General features: G+C 45.9%; 1 protein-coding gene across 6 annotated transcripts in view; it reads right to left on the bottom strand.

The window, feature by feature from the left end:
- The window catches only part of SIPA1L3 (signal induced proliferation associated 1 like 3), a 113,041-nt gene that overhangs the window by 7,731 nt on the left and 85,951 nt on the right, over positions 1-19,359 (bottom strand). For 5 of the 6 annotated variants that reach the window (XM_083159745.1, XM_083159744.1, XM_083159746.1 and 2 more), the window contains 8 exons: positions 17,141-17,298; positions 16,473-17,049; positions 12,508-12,782; positions 9,774-10,019; positions 6,945-7,091; positions 5,562-5,659; positions 2,647-2,753; positions 2,019-2,383 (listed from right to left, as the gene is read on the bottom strand). In XM_083159745.1, the coding sequence (XP_083015871.1) occupies positions 2,019-2,383; positions 2,647-2,753; positions 5,562-5,659; positions 6,945-7,091; positions 9,774-10,019; positions 12,508-12,782; positions 16,473-17,049; positions 17,141-17,298 (1,973 nt within the window). The remainder of the gene's footprint in view (positions 1-2,018; positions 2,384-2,646; positions 2,754-5,561; positions 5,660-6,944; positions 7,092-9,773; positions 10,020-12,507; positions 12,783-16,472; positions 17,050-17,140; positions 17,299-19,359) is intronic. The other variant, XM_083159748.1, reaches the window with a different exon arrangement.

The following is a 19,359-nucleotide window of genomic DNA, read 5'->3' as shown; positions in this document are numbered from 1 at the left end:
TGGTCTCACCCAGCAGTGTACAGTACAGGGTGTAATCTCCTTCCCCACACTATTGGGATCTGATCTCCCTCCCATACTGTACTATACATGATCTCACCCAGCAGTGTACAGTACAGGGTGTAATCTCCTTCCCCACACTATAGGGATCTGATCTCCCTCCCACACTGTACTATACATGATCTCACCCAGCAGTGTACAGTACAGGGTGTAATCTCCTTCCCCACACTATAGGGATCTGATCTCCCTCCCACACTGTACTATACATGGTCTCACCCAGCAGTATACTGTACAGGGTGTAATCTCCTTCCCCACATTATAGGGATCTGACCTCCTTCCCACACTGTACTATACATTGTCTCACCCAGCAGCATACTGTAGGTGTAATCTCCTTCCCCACACTATAGGGATCTGATCTCCCTCCCACACTATGCTATACATGATCTCACCCAGCAGTTTACAGTACAGGGTGTAATCTCCTTCCCCACACTATAGGGATCTGATCTCCCTCCTACACTGTACTATACATGATCTCACCCAGCAGTATACTGTACAGGATGTAATCTCCTTCCCCGCACTGTAGGGATCGGATCTCCCTCCCACACTGTACTATACATGGTCTCACCCAGCAGTGTACTGTACAGGGTGTAATCTCCTTCACCACACTATAGGGATCTGATCTCCCTCCCACACTGTGCTATACATGATATCACCCAGCAGTGTACAGTACAGGGTGTAATCTCCTTCCCCACACTATAGGGATCTGATCTCCCTCCTACACTGTACTATACATGATCTCACCCAGCAGCATACTGTACAGGGTGTAATCTCCTTCCCCACACTATAGGGATCTGATCTCCCTCCCACACTATGCTCTACATGATCTCACCCAGCAGTTTACAGTACAGGGTGTAATCTCCTTCCCCACACTATAGGGATCTGATCTCCCTCCCACACTGTACAGTACAGGGTGTAATCTCCTTCCCCACACTATAGGGATCTGATCTCCCTCTCACCCTGTGCTATACATGATCTCACCCAGCAGTGTACAGTACAGGGTGTAATCTCCTTCCCCACACTATAGGGATCTGATCTCCCTCCCACACTGTACTATACATGGTTTCACCCAGCAGTGTGCAGTACAGGGTGTAATCTCCTTCCCCACACTATAGGGATCTGATCTCCCTCCTACACTGTGCTATACATGATCTCACCCAGCAATGTACAGTACAGGGTGTAATCTCCTTCCCCACACTATAGGGATCTGATCTCCCTCCCACACTGTACTATACATGGTCTCACCCAGCAGTGTACAGCACAGGGTGTAATCTCCTTCCCCACACTATAGGGATCTGATCTCTCTCCCACACTGTACTATACATGATCTCACCCAGCAGTGTACAGTACAGGGTGTAATCTCCTTCCCCACACTATAGGGATCTGATCTCCCTCCTACACTGTACTATACATGGTCTCACCCAGCAGTGTACTGTACAGTGTGTAATCTCCTTCCCCACACTATAGGTACCTGATCTCCCTCCTACACTGTACTATACATGGTCTCACCCAGCAGTGTACAGTACAGGGTGTAATCTCCTTCCCCATACCTCACACTATAGGGGTCTTACTCCCTCCCACAATACTATACATGATCTCACCCAGCAGTGTACAGTACAGTGTGTAATCTCCTTCCCCATACCTCACACTATAGGGGTCTTACTCCCTCCCACAATACTATACATGATCTCACCCAGCAGTGTACAGTACAGGTTATAATCTCTTTCCCACACAACACATCATGAGGGTCTGATCTCCTACACACACTATATAGAACAGTACCTCACACAGCACATTGCAGGACAATGCAGTTAAAATGTCTGATTGTATCTTGTCTAGTTAGAGTCCTGCACAGCCTGCTGAAGCACTGACAGATGGATAAACTATGCAATTCACTTACAAACAAGCCCAAGGACATTATGTAAGGGAGAGGAGGCTAACAGGATCTAATATCCCCGACATACCTGGACTCATTATAGGCTTCTCCTGAGCCGTTACCCGGTGGGTACATTTTGGGTCTGTATCCTTTGCCAGAGGACATCTGATCTTTCCTCTTGTCCCGTGAGCCGTCATGCATGCCAGGGTAGGTGGAGCACGCCACTGGTTTCTGGATTTTCTCCCGACGAGGAGTTGGCCGGGTAGTTTTAGAGTGCTGGAAGTTGGGAAGGGAAGTATCAATGCCACTGTCGTTTGATGTGCCCTTAGTTAGGGGTTCCAGATCTATTTCTGGCTGCTCCTGGGGTTCAAACCATCGCTCATCGCTCTGGTTACTGGAGGCGGTACTAGACAAAGTGTTACTGCTAGAGTGACTGGAGTACTGCACCTCTCCCTGCAAAGTGTGAAGAGTAAACACACCAATGAGTAACGGACACTAAGGGCCAGATGTATCAAGCTTCATAAAGTGATAAAGTGGAGAGTGATAAACAGCCAGCCAATCAGCACCTTCAAGTCATGTTACAGGGTTTGAAAAATGACCAATAGGAGCTGATTGGCTGGCTGTTTATCACTCTCCACGTTATCACTATTTGAGGCTTGATACATCTGGCCCTTAATACACAAGTGTGAACAGCTAACATGTACTGCACCACTCACCCGCGAGTGTCTATGGGGAGAACTCTTTCCAGTCAGCTCCTGCCTGTTCGGTCTCTTGTTCACACTGGCTCCCGCCCGGGACTGTGATGGTATGTGCCACAGAGGCTCTGGAAAGGCAAAGACTGTCGTCACGCCTACGTAGCTGCATAAGCAACAGTGAATAATTACAAGCTGTATGTTAATTAAAGAGGTTGACGTTGGGGGGTGAGCGCTGTATCTGTGATATATACAGAGGATCTACAGCGCCAGCCAATTCTTCGGTTTACTCTGAATCGCACTTTTGTATTAGCAGAGCATGTTAAAGGCACGACTAAGGCAAATCAAATCAGTCACTGAATTAGCTTCTGACAAACCCACAACAACTGTATTTGCCAACTGTACCACAAGACCATAGTGATGCACATCCAGACTAGTTAAAAGCCAGTCAAAATGACGGCTTCTGCAATGTACTTTCACTTTGAACTGTGATAGTTTTTAGCCAACATACTCTCCACACCATCCCCTATCTGCTCCTACCTCCAATCTTTCTTCACCGCTCCCTCTCTCCATATCCAGCAAGTTTAAAACGGATCAGTGTCCCTGCAAAAATTGCTTTCACTTTCTGGTGACATCTTTGAGCACACAAAGGAGTAATTTGGTCCGTTGAGTGGCCTCTAGTGGTCAGTGCTGGTACGTAACCTCATAGAAGGTGAGGAGTTGTTAGCTACTACTATTGCATTACCCTTCAAGGGTCTCTCCTGCACCTACCTGTCCACATGAAAATCAAAAATGTATTAACCCATTTCAGTTATTCTGCTGGTTAAACAGTCTCCTCTGCATTCCAAGAGTTATTTTACAGCACTGCTTTGCCCATTTAGATCTAACTCAACACATGGATTCGCTACATCATGAATGATGAGCAAACCAGGACAACTTTCCCAGCGATTTTATCAATATGAAACTCCCCTCAACCTTCTCAGAGTGTTCCTTGTATCTGACTGGTACTGTAAAATCCTCAACATATTCCAATCATGCGCTTTCTACACTATACCCAAATGGTACGTATGAAGTTAAGAAGAAGTGACCCTGTTCATAGAGAATTTGTCACATGACTCAGGGAAAATGAGTCACATGATTGATTTGTTCACATTCCATGAATTAGGAATGCTTGTATTTTTACTTAATGGATCCCCGTGCCACTTCGTGTTTCTGTTCCCATACACTTCTACATAAGAAGACTGTTCTGTTCAGGAGAAAGGCATTTTGCTAATGCTTTGGTTGTCGTCTCGGTCACATGTAAAAAGCAATATTCGCTTTTTTACAACAATTTTAACATGCAAAGGGCTCAGGGCCCAGTGAAGTTATTGAAAGAAGGACAATAGTCTATTTGTGTGGTGGTGACCTTTCCAGTGCTCTGACTTAATTACAGACATCCTCAGAGATCACTCATTAAGGAGAAATTCTTCATGACATATGAGAAAATTCATTTATTATATATACAGATTCCTGCACTTCGCTCACATGTCACATGACCTCTCTTACTGTCACAAATGTATGTATCTACTGATACTGTAAGTAACTAGTTGTATACAGCAGATCTCCAGGACAAGTCGGACCAAACTCCCAATAAGCTCCCTGGGCAGTGCTCACTTACGATTTGGAACTTTATGTGCCATTTTTACAGGCAATTTAATCTCATGTAAAGACACTCGGGGAGCTGCAGCAGGTGCGGGGGGGGGGGGCAAGAGAATAAAAAAAAAAAAACCACACTTGTCAAAAGACTCCCAGCCAATCAGCGAGCGGACAGTCTTGACAGGTTTTTTAAAAATTCCCGCACCTATGTCGCCATGGACCCCTGCCACCCGTTCCCCACCCCTGCTAATAGGTGTGTGCCAGCACCCGTGATGTGCTGCTGATGGGTCTGATCTGATTAATCTTTAGCGCAGCAGGTTCAATCGGTGCTGCCGGGTGAACGATTTAGCGCATAGAGACGGTAGAGGGTCCTATTGCTGTGATTCAGTCATTTGACATTATGTCAAATTAAGCTGCATGCACAGACAACGGCGGTGGGGGTGGCAGTGAGATTAATAACATTAATAACCGGCAAATGCGCACATAGTTTGTCATTCATACCATACACACTGAGCAACATTCTAAAACAATATGGCTAAGAAGGGCTAAAACGAGCGATGTTTGAAAAACCAAACAAACTAAAAAAGCAGTGTGTGTGTGTGCACCTATAGAGAGATAGAAGAGATCCAAAGGACAAGTCGGACACAATTCTCTTCCGAGCCGCCCGGCAACTTCCCGGGAGGCTCACATACAATTTAGGACTTGATGTGCCATTTTTTACATGCGATAAATCACCTGCAGGGCGGTGAGGAGCAGTGGGGGCGGGCGGCGGCTCTCAAATGAGTGGCAAACAGAGGTGCCGGTGAGGAAGCAGTGCGGCCGGAGCAGCAAACAGAAAACCGGGGCGGGCGGCTGTAATCAGAACAGTGGGGGGGGGGGGGGAGGTGATCATCAGTGTCCAGCGCCGCAGCGGGCGGGCAGCTGCTGCTGCTATTACAACTTTAAAATAATGTGGCCAATGACTCTTCGGCTTTTGATTGGCTGAGATAGAGCACGCTCAGCCAAATCAGCAGCCGCAGAGTGAGGCCGCTGTTTGGCTGAGAGTGCTCTCTCTCAACCAATCATTAGCACATTATTTTAAAGTTGCAATTGCCACTGCTGCCTGCCCACTGCGGCGCTGGACACTGACCACCGCCACGGCCACACTGCTTCCTCACGGGAAGCCGCCGCTGCCCACCCGCTGCAGGAGGTCGGACGTAATTGTACATGCTGCACGTCCGACCTCCTGATCCGGTTAGATGCGCACGGGACCACGGATCGGATCAAATGTCAAACACACGTGATTTTAGTTGCAGTTCTCTCACCAGGTTTATGCCTGTCTGTTGTCATCTCCTGACTGGACATCTGATCTTGTATGCAGTAAGGTTCTATCTGCAGGACCGATCGCTGCGGTGTACCAAACCTACAACACAAGTAGTTCTCACAGTCACAGGGGGGAAGAGCTAATAAACAGTACTTCAAAATGTCAAGGTACGCTCTGCAGCCATCAATATATACCTACAGATCAGCAACAACATTATACAGCTATTATATACTTATATTTAAAATTAACATATTTAATATAGGCATATCTCAGTGGAAAGGTCAGTAATTTAATTATAGGTTTTCAGATGCGTGTGATTTGTATTAAAGCGCTTGGCCGCCAACCTTGGGATTTTATATGAAAAACAGAAATCCATTGTGATTGCATACTATATGTCAATTGTGTATGCTCGGCACTCCGGTGCTTCTCAGTATTCTGGTTCCCCGGGTCCTGTGTCGCTCTGCTAACTTTGGGCTTCTTTGTTTGCCGAAAATGCATCTTAGTCTCCTCGTGTGTCCTAATCACATTGCAACTGTGCTGATTAATTGAATATATGAAACTTCTATATGGCCTCTTTCTGAGTCTGTATATGGAACAATACCGAACCTGTACTGAAAGAAAGTTGCTGCTGCTTCTATATTGTAGCACTTTGTACGCGGAGTCAGAGACTCATCGCGCACAAGCATACGTGTCCTATCAAATTCAAGATATGTTGCCAGTAAGATGTCCGAAGCTAGCAGAGTCTTACAGAGCAAGGTATACATACGCACAAAACTACACCCTGGTAAAATAAGGTCATAGTCCATTTAAGACATGTCCAGACAAAATCGCATTGGCACTTCCATATCTTCTCATCTCGGGATATAGGCCAGCGCACGTCTGGTCACGAATAAGATTACATTTGTAACATAGGCCCTTATTCTGGTTCACTCGCAAAGGAAAATTCCTTCTCAAATGGACAACACCATGTGCACTGCTGGTGGGGCAGATGTAACATGCGCAGAGAGATTTAGATGTGGGCGAGTTATTTTGTTTCTGTGCAGGGGAAATACTGCCTGCTTTATTTTTACACTGCAATATAGATCTTACTTTGAAGTAACACCCCACCCAAATCTAACTCTCTGCACATGTTACATCTGTCCCCCTGCAGTACACATGGTTTTGTTAATTTCAGAAGGATTTTGCCTTTGCGAGTGAACCAGAATAAGGGCCGTAGTGTGGAGAATACAGAAGCAAGCTAGTAACTTAGGACAGCAACATTTGTCCTTTGAGCCTGTAGGGGGTGGAAACTGGGCAGATTCCTCCTCATCAATTACATCACGTGACAGATTGAGGTCACAAGACAAAAAGGCATGACATCTGCGTACCACCACCCAGATCTCACCTGTCTGGAGTCGGCTTGTATCGGCTGTATCCTGTGCCGGTGGAGCTTGGCGTAGAGAAGCTCCCTGAGGGGTGTCGATAAGGCTGCACTTTGTCCATCGCTGTCGGGGAAGTGGCGACATACGGAGTCTCAGGATAGCTCACTGGCCTGTATACATAGACATTTCTTGTATGAGAAGCTGCCGGCACAGGTATAACTCACTCATGGCCCTTCAGGCATCTCCTCCCAAGTCACACCTTCCTCAGCTGTCTCCCCGGCACACGCTGTGCCAGTTTTTCAGGATTAAGGCAGCCCTTATAATTACCATTTCCTATTCCATCGTTCTGTGAGCCCGAGCAGGCTTTGCATTTTCATCAAGCATATATAGGGAGCCAATCATATCATTAATTATGTAAGCCAATGACAGAGACCTATTCCCTTGTTCTCATCAGTTGCTGTCTTTAGCAGGTCCTGGTGATCAGTAAAATATGAACAGTGGGATGTAAGGGATCCCCACCAACCAAAGTAGTATTAATGGGAAGGGTTTCTCTAAACTACTTAATCAGATGGGAAAAATGTAAAGATCAAGGGCCACATTAGAGAAAAGTTACACAGTACACTACATGGACAAATATAGCTTGCCTTGCTTGGGGCACGGTGCCTAGTTACGCTCGGCACACTATTTTATTCTCCCACCACGCCCTAGTGTATGGTAGGGCATGAAATACCGCCTGTTCGCACAGGTCAGCTCCCGAAAAAGTGAAAAACCCCATGTCGGCCTTTTGCATGCCGACCCGTTTTCCGGATACCATACATGGATGCCCCCTCCAACTGGTGTGTTTGGTCATTTTAGTAACAGCTACGACTAACTAGGCAGTGCCGGAGCTGGGCGCTCTGCCACCCTCGTCTCCTGAATGGGAGACATCATAATGTGATGCAGAGGATATGGGGACACAGTCGCCAGGAAATACAGCACTGCATGGAGAGTCCCTAAAAGGTGGCCATACACTGCTGGGATGTATCGCAGCAGTCTATGGCCATCTGATCCCCTCTGAGCCACCTGGGAACCTTCCCAAGCAGCAGGATTGCATGTGATGTATCCTTTCACATGCGATGCATCGCATGCAACTCTGTTCCCCACTGCCGGGACCACACATCGGATTAGAGAGGGATGTCAAACTCATCCGATTTGGGTCGATTTCTCGGCCCGATCTATCAGGAGAAATCGGCCTAGTGTATGGGTACCATAACATCACAGCAGGGGGTGACCAATCCGGTTCTCGAGATCTACCAACGGTCCACGTTTTCCAGATCACCTAGCTGTAGTCATTACAAACTGTCACATTTTCATACTTGCTGCATTCATTCCTACTATAGATCCACAGGTGGCCCGACATACATGATCTGTTGGTAGATCTTGAGGATAGGTTTGGCCACCCCTGCATTACAGGCTATATGGAGCATGCCAGCTTAGCTGCAGTGTACCACACCCGGCAAGCTAAATGTAGATATTGTGGGGTAGCATCAGTGTTGCCCTCAGTCCCCTATGGCCGAGGCAACAGCACTGCCCACACAGCCCTTCTAACCGGTGCATGAAGTCAAGCATCCTGCCAGGCAATCTCCATAGTGAGACATTAGAAGCATGGGTGGTACTGGAAAGGTCAGTGACTCAACATGGCACGGTCAAATGTCTGCCCTGCTAGAGCTGTCCCACGTGACTACAAGTGGAACAGACCAATCGCTAAGCTGTAGGCCACACATAACTACAGAGTTTGAAGCGAGTAGTATTTAAAAATCATCCAGCCTTGGTAAAAGACTCACTGCAAAGTTCCAAACTACTCACCAGGAGCTTCATGGATGGGGATACCTAGGATGACCAGCTACAGGCCAGACTTATGTGAGCTAGGTGGTGTTAAGCACACCGCTATGGTGACCAGGAGCAGTGAAGCAGGAAATCTGGTGTTGGCGGACACTAGGAGCGCTTCCTCACCAACTGTAACATTCTGTGGAGGTGGGACTGTATTCTACATAGGCCTGGGCCTTTTAGATCAAGTGAAGAATAATCTCAATGAAACCGCTTGGAAAGATATTCTGGGTCTTTCCAGCTTTGTGGCAATAGTTTGAGGGAAGACTCTTTCCTGTCTCAAGAGAACCGCCCTCCCTTATGGACAAAGCAGGGACCATCATGAAAGGGTTTGCAGAGTTTGGTGTGGAAGAACACAACACTACCCTGGCCTCAACCCCACTAGCACTTATGACAAACAATCCCCGACTGCAAAAGTCAGGCCTGTTGTGGCTGAATGGGTGCAAAACCCCAGTGTCATGTTCCACAATACTAGTGGAAAACTTTCCCAGAAGATTAGATGCGCTTATAGCACCTTTTTTTTCATGGGGGTAGATGTACGAAGCAGTGATAAGGGAGAAGTGAGCCAGGGGTGAAGTAAACCCTGGCAACCAATCAGCACTGAAATAACAGCTATAATTTGCATAATATAAAATTATACAGAGCAGCTGATTGGCTGCCATGGGCCACTTCTCCTCTGGCTCACTTCTCCTCCCTGATCACTGATTTATACATCTACCCCATGCTTTCAATTTCATCCAGGTACATATCTGAATCAGCCATCAGGTTATGAGACTGATTAACATAACATGTGCAGATGAAGAGAGATGCTGGCTGCAATGAAACAGACAGTTAAAGTGACTTGGCAAAAAAACAACCTCCTTCAATCAAACTTTTCTCAGTGCACAATAATAAATGAATCTACTGAAGTGTAACCTCACGGTCCATCGCAGCACAGACCTGATATATGCCTCTCATAAAATGTTGCACTGAGGTGGCTCACTCACCTCTTGCTGTTGTGTAGCGGCTGGGGCTCTCGGACAGGCACCGCTTGAACCTGCTTGGGTGGCCGGTTGAGTGACTGTGCGTAGTTAGACGTGACCCCTTTCTGAGGAGGGTTGGCTCCATGCTGAGTGGTGGAGCTGGTCCAATGCCAGGCTGCGTTGCTGCGGAAGGGAGGCCGGGAAGCAGATGAAGCACTGTCTGAATCCTTGTGGTCCATAGAACAAAGTTCATAAGACTCGGACCATCCCCTATGGAGACAGCATAAAGAATGTTCTGTGTTTGTGTGCGTGTGTATGTGTCTCACACATGTACAGGCAGAATGAGCGCACAGCCCCCACGGCTGAGCCGGAACGTTACAAGAAAAGTCTGCAGCTATCTGTGTGTTACAACTTGTCCTACAGGGGTTTAAACGGGAGTGGTTTTACTAGCGAGCTCTGCAATAATGTCCCTCTGCCTGACAACAGTAGAAGTCTCACAAAGTGCTATGTAGCGGACATGAAACAGAAGACCAATCCCTGGCACAATGAAATCACATACAGAAGTGCCACATTAATCTTACACAGTGACTGGCACAAGATGAGAAGCAGAACTGTGTGTGGAGATTACAATGAGCAGGTACAGTAGTGTATGTGTGTGCGTATAGCATGGAGCACTGCATTTATGTTCCTCTACAACACTTACCCAAAGTAATCCCTACTGTAACTCCGTATCGCCCATAGTATCTAGTACAGAGCCCCTTCTATTCAGCTTAGCACGGTCATCAGAACCCCTACAGGCCACTTTCTCCAGGGACCCACAATACTCCCTGCATATCGCACACATATTCCGCAGAACTTCCCAGAGAATATCAGTCCCTGCCCCGGCGGAGCTTACAATCCATATTCCCTACAACATATGCACGCACAAACACACAATAATATTGTTGGGAGCCAATTAACCTGCCAGTAGATTTTTGGATTGTGGGAGGAAACCCGAGTACCCGGAGGAAACCCACTCAAGCACTGGGAGAATATACCAACTCCACACATACCCCATAACGCCTGGTGGAAATCAATTCCATGAACTTATGCTGCTTTCACATCGCAAAACGAAGGTTCATACTGGGACTTTGAAACGGGTCAGTCCCGGCGTGAACTTTCATTTTGGGATGTTCACATCCCCACAGCGACCCAGCAATAATGCCGGTTCGCTGACGTGTTCGGGGAGCGGCGGGGAGTTGGCGCGTCATCGGGGGCGGGGGGGGAGGAGGCAGCGCTTAGAGCTGGCGATGCTCCAAGCGCTGCCTCCTCCATAGAGTGAACGGGAAACGGGTCACTCGACCTGTTTAACCCGTTCACACCTCCAAGCAACACGGCAACAAACCGGTAAGAACTCTGCTTTCTCACTGGTTCAAATTGCTGTGTTGCTACCCGTTTTAGGGACACAGTAACCCCTTTCACATCGCACTAATTACTGGGTCAAAACGTGTACCCGGTAATTAGTTGCGATGTGAAAGGGGTTTACGTGTGGTGAGGCAGTAATACTAATCATTACACCATCCATGCTGCCCAGCAACCCCTCAGCCGACTATTTATATGCTTGCTTCTGTATTTATGAATGCACCACTCATTAAATTTTTTACTCAGATCCCTATCACAGATCCCCCTGTTTATTACCATACTACTCACAATATTTAGTACTCAGATCCCTACCACAGCTCCCTCAGTTAATACTATACCTCAGTGTACCGAGTCTATTCTTTCACAAAAGTATCGCACTATGGGGGAAATGTATGAAACTTTCTCAAGCAGACCTATTGTGAAGATACCCCTAGCAACCAATTATATGATATGTATGGGATAAAAGATGGTTAGAAACGGATTGGTTGCTGTGGCACTGCTCCACTTGTCCTCTTTAGAAGGTTTGATGAATCGCACAATCCATTTGAGTAGATCATATCTAGGTTCCAACCTATAATACGCAACTATATATTTCTATAACACCAGCAGATTCCGTGCCAGTACAATTAGGCTGTTACAGTGATCAGCCCATGAGAACAATACACTAACACGTGATTAAACAATGTGATGTGGCAAAGCTTGCTAGACCCTGCGGTCCAAGGCTGGTGCAAAATGGCTACTACTTTAACATGTTTATTGAACGTTACACTCCTGGCACCCTATTACTGAAAAGCACTATTAATGCTGTAGGCAGCTATTATGTGGCAAGGAAGTGAAGTCTATGAGGTGGTATTCAATTCAGGATTCCGACAGTAGGGAAAAAAAAAGAGGGCATGCCGGCGAAAACGGCCGTGGATTGTCGAGAAACAGCCGTGAAACAGACAATCCATGGCAGTTTCCAACTAAACAGATCCAACTGGTTTTAAAGTAAGGATCTGTTTTGTCAAGATCCGCCTTCAATGCTGTTGAAAAGGACAGAATTGAATAGGGACCGGGCGATTTTTCCCCTGTCGGAAATAGCACCTTGGATTAGGCACCGTATGCCTTGTGCGCAGAGGATACATGAACTAAGCTAACAGATATAAAAACACATACTGTACTGTGGCACAATGATGGATATGTCCATAAGAACCTATGGTGATGTATGGACAACACACACCCCCCCAAGGTAGAATTATCGTGCCACCCAAGGTGCCCGGTGAGCACAGCTTCCAGCACATTCAGTTTTTCAAAGGACAGCAATTGCGTTAAATAAGCAGACGAAGGACACACACTGTGTAACACGGAAGCTCCTTACCTTCGTGGTACCCCATCCTCATGCGGGGGTATGATCACCACCTTCACGGTGACTGAAGTACGGAGAAGGTCAATCATCTGGTCATGGGTAAGCGTTACCACGGCCACCTTGCATATTTCCACCAGTCGGCTGCCCTGACGCAGTCCAGCCTGCCATGCAAATCCATAGTCTTCCACCTCCGCCACCGTGCCGTCATACTTGACGTGGAAACCGAGCTGACCCAGTCCATTCCGGCGCAAGGTCATGTCCACCGTCTCGCATCCCGTGGTCATAATCTGAGGAGATGAGAGGACTTACTCACCTCCCTAAATTACATGTCATTCCCTTTGTCTGTTTCCCAGAAGCAGACCTTATTATAGGGTAAATATATAGATTAAAATAAAACTGGAAGAGGGCAAATCAATTCTCTGCCATATGCCTACGGAATGGTAGCGAGGGAACTCTGCAGCAACAGGTCTTTGCTCATTCCTCCTCGTGAAGGTTGCGTTCCGTAATAAGCAGTAATGTGGGCAGCCGGGCGTCTCGTCGGCACATCACTGAGAATTGCATTGCCCCCTAAGTGCCTCAGAAGTGTGTGACTTAGATAGATAAAAAGGCCATGTATACGTCTTATATATGCATCTCAGCCATTAGTTATCGGTCACCTAATGCGGATAATAAGATGTGCGCATAGATTAGACTTGAAATCTTTGGTCTGTCCTGGACAAAAGATTTCAGGCAAGCGCACATCTTCAAAGATTTCTCTGAAGATCCCATGTGCGTTCCTATGGATCTTTTGCAGAAGATGTATTTATTTAAGGCGCCCACACACTAGAACGATATCAGTCAGATGCGCGCTCCTGTGGATCTTTTGCTAAATCTGATCTTACGTGCTGCATGAAAGATCAGAATACTTAATAAAAGATCCATAGGAACACACACATGGGATCGTAAGAAAATTCTTGGTATCTGGTAAAGATGTGCGCTTGCTTGAAATCTTTTGTCCAGGACGGACAAAAGATTTGAAGGCTAATTTATGCGCACATCTTAAGATCACAGATCTTTCTAGTGTGTGGGCACCTTTACATTTTCTTATATATAGCGCAGCAGATTCTGTATTTTACAATTGTAGACAGTGATAAAGCAAACTGGGTAACAACAGAAAGACTTGGAGGTAGGAGGGCCATGCGGCAAGCTTACAAAAGATCTGCGGGAACGCGCATCCGACCAAAAAAAAAAAAAAAACATTTTAGTGTGTGGGCACCTTATGCCTCTCATCCCCCTCCCCTACCCAACTCTCCCCACCTTAGCTTGCCCCCCCATTTACCCCAGCAGCCTGATCCTGACCATCCCCCTTCGTACCTAACCCTTACAGTACCCCATTTAGCGCCTAACCAAGTTGTAGGGCTTATTAGATACAATATTTCCAATAAGTTTTTGCCCATTCTTAAGCTGGGTACACATGAGACAATATCGTTAACGATTTTACCTTCAACTGACTGGAACTTCTGGACAAGCAAAAATAGCGCATTCTGACTGACGTCACGGAGGGGGGATGGGAGTCGTTAACGCCTGGAGTGTGCATGGTTAACGATATAGTGCGTACACATTAAAAGATATGCACAAAAATCTTGTTAGTGATATAGTTATCGTGCATATCATTAAGAAAGAAACTTGCCTAATGTGTACCCAGGTTACACGGATTAACACTTTCACACTGCAATGCCGGGTCCGACCCGGTATCTTGATCCAACACTAATCCCGGGTTGCCCATTATACACAGGGCAACCCGGGTTTAACCCTTCTTAAAAGCCAGCTCGAACTGCCTGGTTGGTCAACCCACATTTTTAGAATCTGTGCTTTCACACAATAGCCAGGATTTTATCTGCGGTGTGAAAGGGGTACTAGTATGCTGCTAACCTGGGTTTGAACAGAACCGTTCAACCAAAAAAAGGTATCACCTACTGTAACCAAGAACTTATTATTTAGGAATAAGGAGAACAACCTCTGAAAGGTGCCCACACACTAGAAAGATCTGCGATCTTAAGAGGTGCGCATTAGCCTTCAAATCTTTTGTCCGTCCTGGACAAAAGATTTCAGGCAAGCGCACATCTCTACCAAAGATTTCTGTTAAGATCCCGTGTGCGTTCCTATGGATCTTTTGTTAAATCTTCTGATCTTTCGTGCAGCACGTAAGATCAGAAGATTCAGCTAAAGATCCACGGGAGCGCGCATTGGACCGATATCGGCCGATATATCGGAAATCGGCCAATCTGCAAAAAAATCGTTCCAGTGTGTGGGCACCTTCAATGCTTTGGGGACTGTGAATGCCTGCATTGTGGCTCAGCACCTTACCCAAATAGCCATTAAGTTTTATAATTAATAGCGAGGTTCCTATGATTTTTCGTTGGGGTTAATTTACTAAAGCTTCTTAAAATGAAGAGAAGTGATGTTGCCCATAGCAACCAATCATATTCTGTCTATCATTTTGTCAGATGCAATAAAGAAAAGGTAGAATCTGAATGGATTTTTAGAAGCTTTAGTAAATGTACCCCTTAGAGCATGGGTCCTCAAACTGCGGCCCTCCAGATGTTGTGAAACTACAAATCCCAGCATGCCTTGCCACAGTTTTGCTATAAGGGAGTGTTAAAACTGTGGCAATGCATGCTGGGGTTTGTAGTTTCACAACATCTGGAGGGCCGCAGTTTGAGGACCCATGCCTTAGAGTCTCAATGCATTACCTGTTCCAAAATGGTCTTCAAGTGTAATTAGCGGCCTGAACTGAGGTGTGCGGTACCTTGGCATGAGGTACAGGCATTTACATGGCTCTCAATGTGTACAAAGAATTTTAGATTAATTCCATATATTATGGGACAGTGATAAGGGACGAGAAGTGGCAGTGATTAGGGAGGAGAAGTGGCAACCAATCAGCACTGAAGTAGCATCTATAACTTGCATAAGATACAATTATACAGAGCAGCTGATTGGTTGCCATGGGCCACTTCTCTGGCTCACTTCTACTCCCTTATCACTGCTTCATACATCTACCTCTACCAGTGTCGCATATGTCTCCAGCACTGAACTCATACAGAAGATGTCCAGGGTAATAAGTACCCGCAACTGGATAAGGCATTAATATTCTTCATTTATGTACAAAGCCCAGAAATGGGTTCTTAAGATGTGGACATGGAACTTAAGATAGGTAATGATGGATCCTTCACTTTCCTTTCATTCTCCACCTCACACATCCTCTATCTTATGACCGTATGTCTTGCCCTGAAGAGCACCACTAAGCAGCTCTTGTACGTCACTTGAACTATCCAGTGATAGCTAAATGGGATCACTCATCTCAATCATGGTGGGTTAGCAGTAATAAAGTCTGACAGAAGATGCTCCCAACGGGTAGTGATCTGGGATAGGGACCAATGTTACATTATAATGTATGAATGTCTACAGTATCACACAGCTCTTGCTGATACAGTGACTAAGTAGCACCAAACGTACCAGGTACGGAGTTAGTGTACCAAGCACTACTAATGTAGATCTTCAGCCAAGGCCTGTAATGTATATATTGGCTGACTCAATGGTAAAATTTAGTATAAAAGCTATATATCAATAAAAATACTATGCAAGCAGTAATACGGCTTCTGAAGTGCCTCCTTCTTGCAACCATCAGATCTATGTATTTGGCTACTACATATAACCTATGGGGACCTTTGCTGGCAGACTTTGCGTGTGATGAGGACAGACAGCAATGTCCTAAGTAAAGGTTATTATAAAATCGCATTCAACACCAGCATATAGAATGGAAATGCTTATGTAGGATATGATCATGGTTTATGGATTTTTCTAAAAAACCACTGGTATAGTTTGATTTACTATATGCTTTTATTATATTTACATTTAAATGGTTGACTCTGGAATCACCCAGTTAGAAAGGACGTAGCACGCAAACAACATTGTTGTCTAATTGAAGATTCACTGACCTTCAACCTTTGCACGATCTCCCGGATATCTTCCCCGTTACCGTCTAGCGTCCGTATCAGTATATGGTCACCACGGCCATAAAAGATCTTGAGGGACAATGGTTCTGGTGTCCACCCAATTACATCAGCACAATAACAGTTAAAGACCACCTCCTTTGTGGCGGTCTCAATCAGGACCATAAACTCATTTGAGATGCCTAATGCACACTCGGTCTCAGCTGCTTGAGAGAAGTCTTGAGCCATCACTCGCCAACAAAGGGCGCCGGTACTCTGCAATTCGGCACCAGCCCGAGCCTTTGTCCTCTCCTTTTTCTTAGACGTCAGAGAGATCAGATTGAATTTACCCGTGGTATCAATGGGAGTATTCGTAACATAATTCTCTGCCAGGTCTTTGAGGTATTCCTGCCTTGTGCGGGTCGCCATAGTGTGGAACTTATCGGACTTGTGTGCCGCATTCTCGGCATTGATGACTTTGGCCAGGAGAAAGTCACGGAACACATCAGATTTCCGGAATTTGACACCATTGGGAATCGGAGGACCAAAGGGAGGGACATCTTTGGATCTGGTTACTGCCACCCTGGGAATGAAATCAAAGAGGGTTATTAAGAAAGACACAATATGATTTAGACATTGCTAAATGAAATCTGTCCAGGCTAACTAGAACCCACCTGTAGCTGACGTTCTCAGTGCAAGGGTCATGTGCCCGCACAATGATGAACACATGTTGGAAGTGTGAACGGATATTCTGAGGGGTAAAGGGAAGAGCTCCCGGCTCCTGGAAGATAATGGTCACGATATCGTTTCCGATATGCCTTTTCCGTAGAAGCTGAAGTGAGAGGAGAAAAGTAACAGTGTCAGAGTGAATGATTATTACTCATATAGCTAAGACATGGAGGTCATATTGAGAAGACACATTTACGGTTTGCCACGTTCAACATTGTGCATCCTTCAGGTAGCTTAAATCTTACTGGTCTGTGTGTGTAAATGTGCCGAACAAGGTCATGAAAATCGCTGCCCGATAAATCGCTCAATGCATACACCATGAGCGATTTATCACTGGACTCAGCAATTTTTTTTCAGGGGGTGAACCTCTTCCAGAGTGGGAGACTATGGAAAGTAGTTCACTTGGCCTCTAAAAACAGGCAGACAGGCAGCAGCGGATGCATACATCAGCTGCCCATACACGGTAGGAGATATTGAGCTCAAAACCAGAAAACTGAGCTACTTTGAGCTCAAAATCGCCTAGTGTGTATAACTGAAAACAAAAAAAAATCAATAAAACCAGCAACCGCATAACTGCAGGCAGTAATAAAGGCAGAAAATGGGTAAATAAATAGGCTATGTCTATCTGATGGTAGTGACTGTGCTGTGAGCATGTCGGCTAAAATTACACGTGTGCTGTGTTCTTGCCAGTTGTGCTTGTATGCGGTGCTGCAAGAAGGGAGTGTAACAGATTGGGTAGAACTGTACTGTAAAACACATTCAGATGTGTGCAGTCCTTATAACCTCCCTTGGTGGGTCCATGCATCACAGTGATATTGCTCATTGCATAGGAAATGGGACCATTCCCAATCCGCATCTTCATCTTGGTAGGTGCCTGTGCTAGCTAACTCTGTCCGGGGTTAGGCCGCTTCTTCGTTTGTAGTTCCCCAGCTGGAGATTCCTACTTGGGAGGTAGGTAAAGAGAGGTGTTCACCCATGCTACTGGGCGCATTGGGGTATCTGCTCTTCAGACATGTACCGTATGTTGGGCTCCTGTAAGCTAGTGGTAATATCCCGGCAAGCTCACCCCCATCACTTCATCCAGCAGGAACGTCCTAGTTGTGCTTGAAAAAATACATACAGCACCTCTGTTCTTATGCTGCAACACCCAATGCATGAGGGCTAATCCCAACGATTCACCATGGTCCTACCAAACCATTCACTATGTTCCCCGTCACATGTTCTTCCTCTTCTGCTGGGCCTGACACCTCTTAACATCTACTGTTAATCTTTATTTAGTTGTTCTTCCTTAAACTAGGTTATAGATTAATCTTTGAACTTCATCTTAAAGACGTTGATTCATTAACTTTGTGTAGGTCCTCCTTCTCTACATCCCGTTCCATATACTGTTCTTCTATTACACATTGTCTGGTTCATAGAATAGGTTCCTCTATGATGAGGTCTTCAGGAGGAGAACATTCCAATATTAACGTATGGTGAATTAGCAGCAAGCAAGAGCTGCTTCATGATCTGAATTTGCACCAAGATGGAGGTCTGTGCTTCAGTTTCATAATCCATAGTTGTCTTCACTCCCAGAAAAGCTGGGAGGATCCTGAAAATTGGGTCCACCACCCGGCCCCCCGGGAAGGTAGGCAAGTCTCCCACTTGTTTCTCAGAGCCCCCGCATCCCCTGTCTGAAATAGCAAAATCCGTTGGTCTGCGGAAATGGGACAGGGCTAAAATGTTGTGAATTGCGTCATTTTTGCATCAGTTTAGCCTCGCCCACTACCCAAGGACCCGTGAATCACGGCGTTTGTGTGTCATGGGGGCAGAGCTTGGTGGCATCAGCCTTATCCCAGCCCTCTCAACTTGTTGCCTCTCCAGGCTTCTCACGGAGAGACAACTATAAAAGAAGGCAAGTATGAAAAAGGATATAATTCTGGCAGCTTGTCCCTCTATATATTTGATTTTGTCAAAGTTTATATATAAAAAAAAATACTAAGAAAAAAATTTACAGAATTAGTTCTACCTGTAATATTTTGCCTGCATACGGACATACAATATTTTAACTGAAATTCTAAACATTTCTTAAACACCTGCAACAGGCTGATCAGAAATCTGCTGTTGGAGACAGCAAGTAGCAGCTTTATAAGCGTTACCCTAAGAAATACAATCCCCATCTCCC

The sequence above is a fragment of the Crinia signifera genome, chromosome 9 (genome assembly GCF_055691185.1).
Source record: "Crinia signifera chromosome 9, ASM5569118v1, whole genome shotgun sequence".
NCBI classification, from domain to species: Eukaryota; Metazoa; Chordata; class Amphibia; order Anura; family Myobatrachidae; genus Crinia; species Crinia signifera.
The sequence above is the reverse complement of the archived record's forward strand: the minus strand, read 5'-3'. Positions and strand labels throughout refer to the sequence as shown.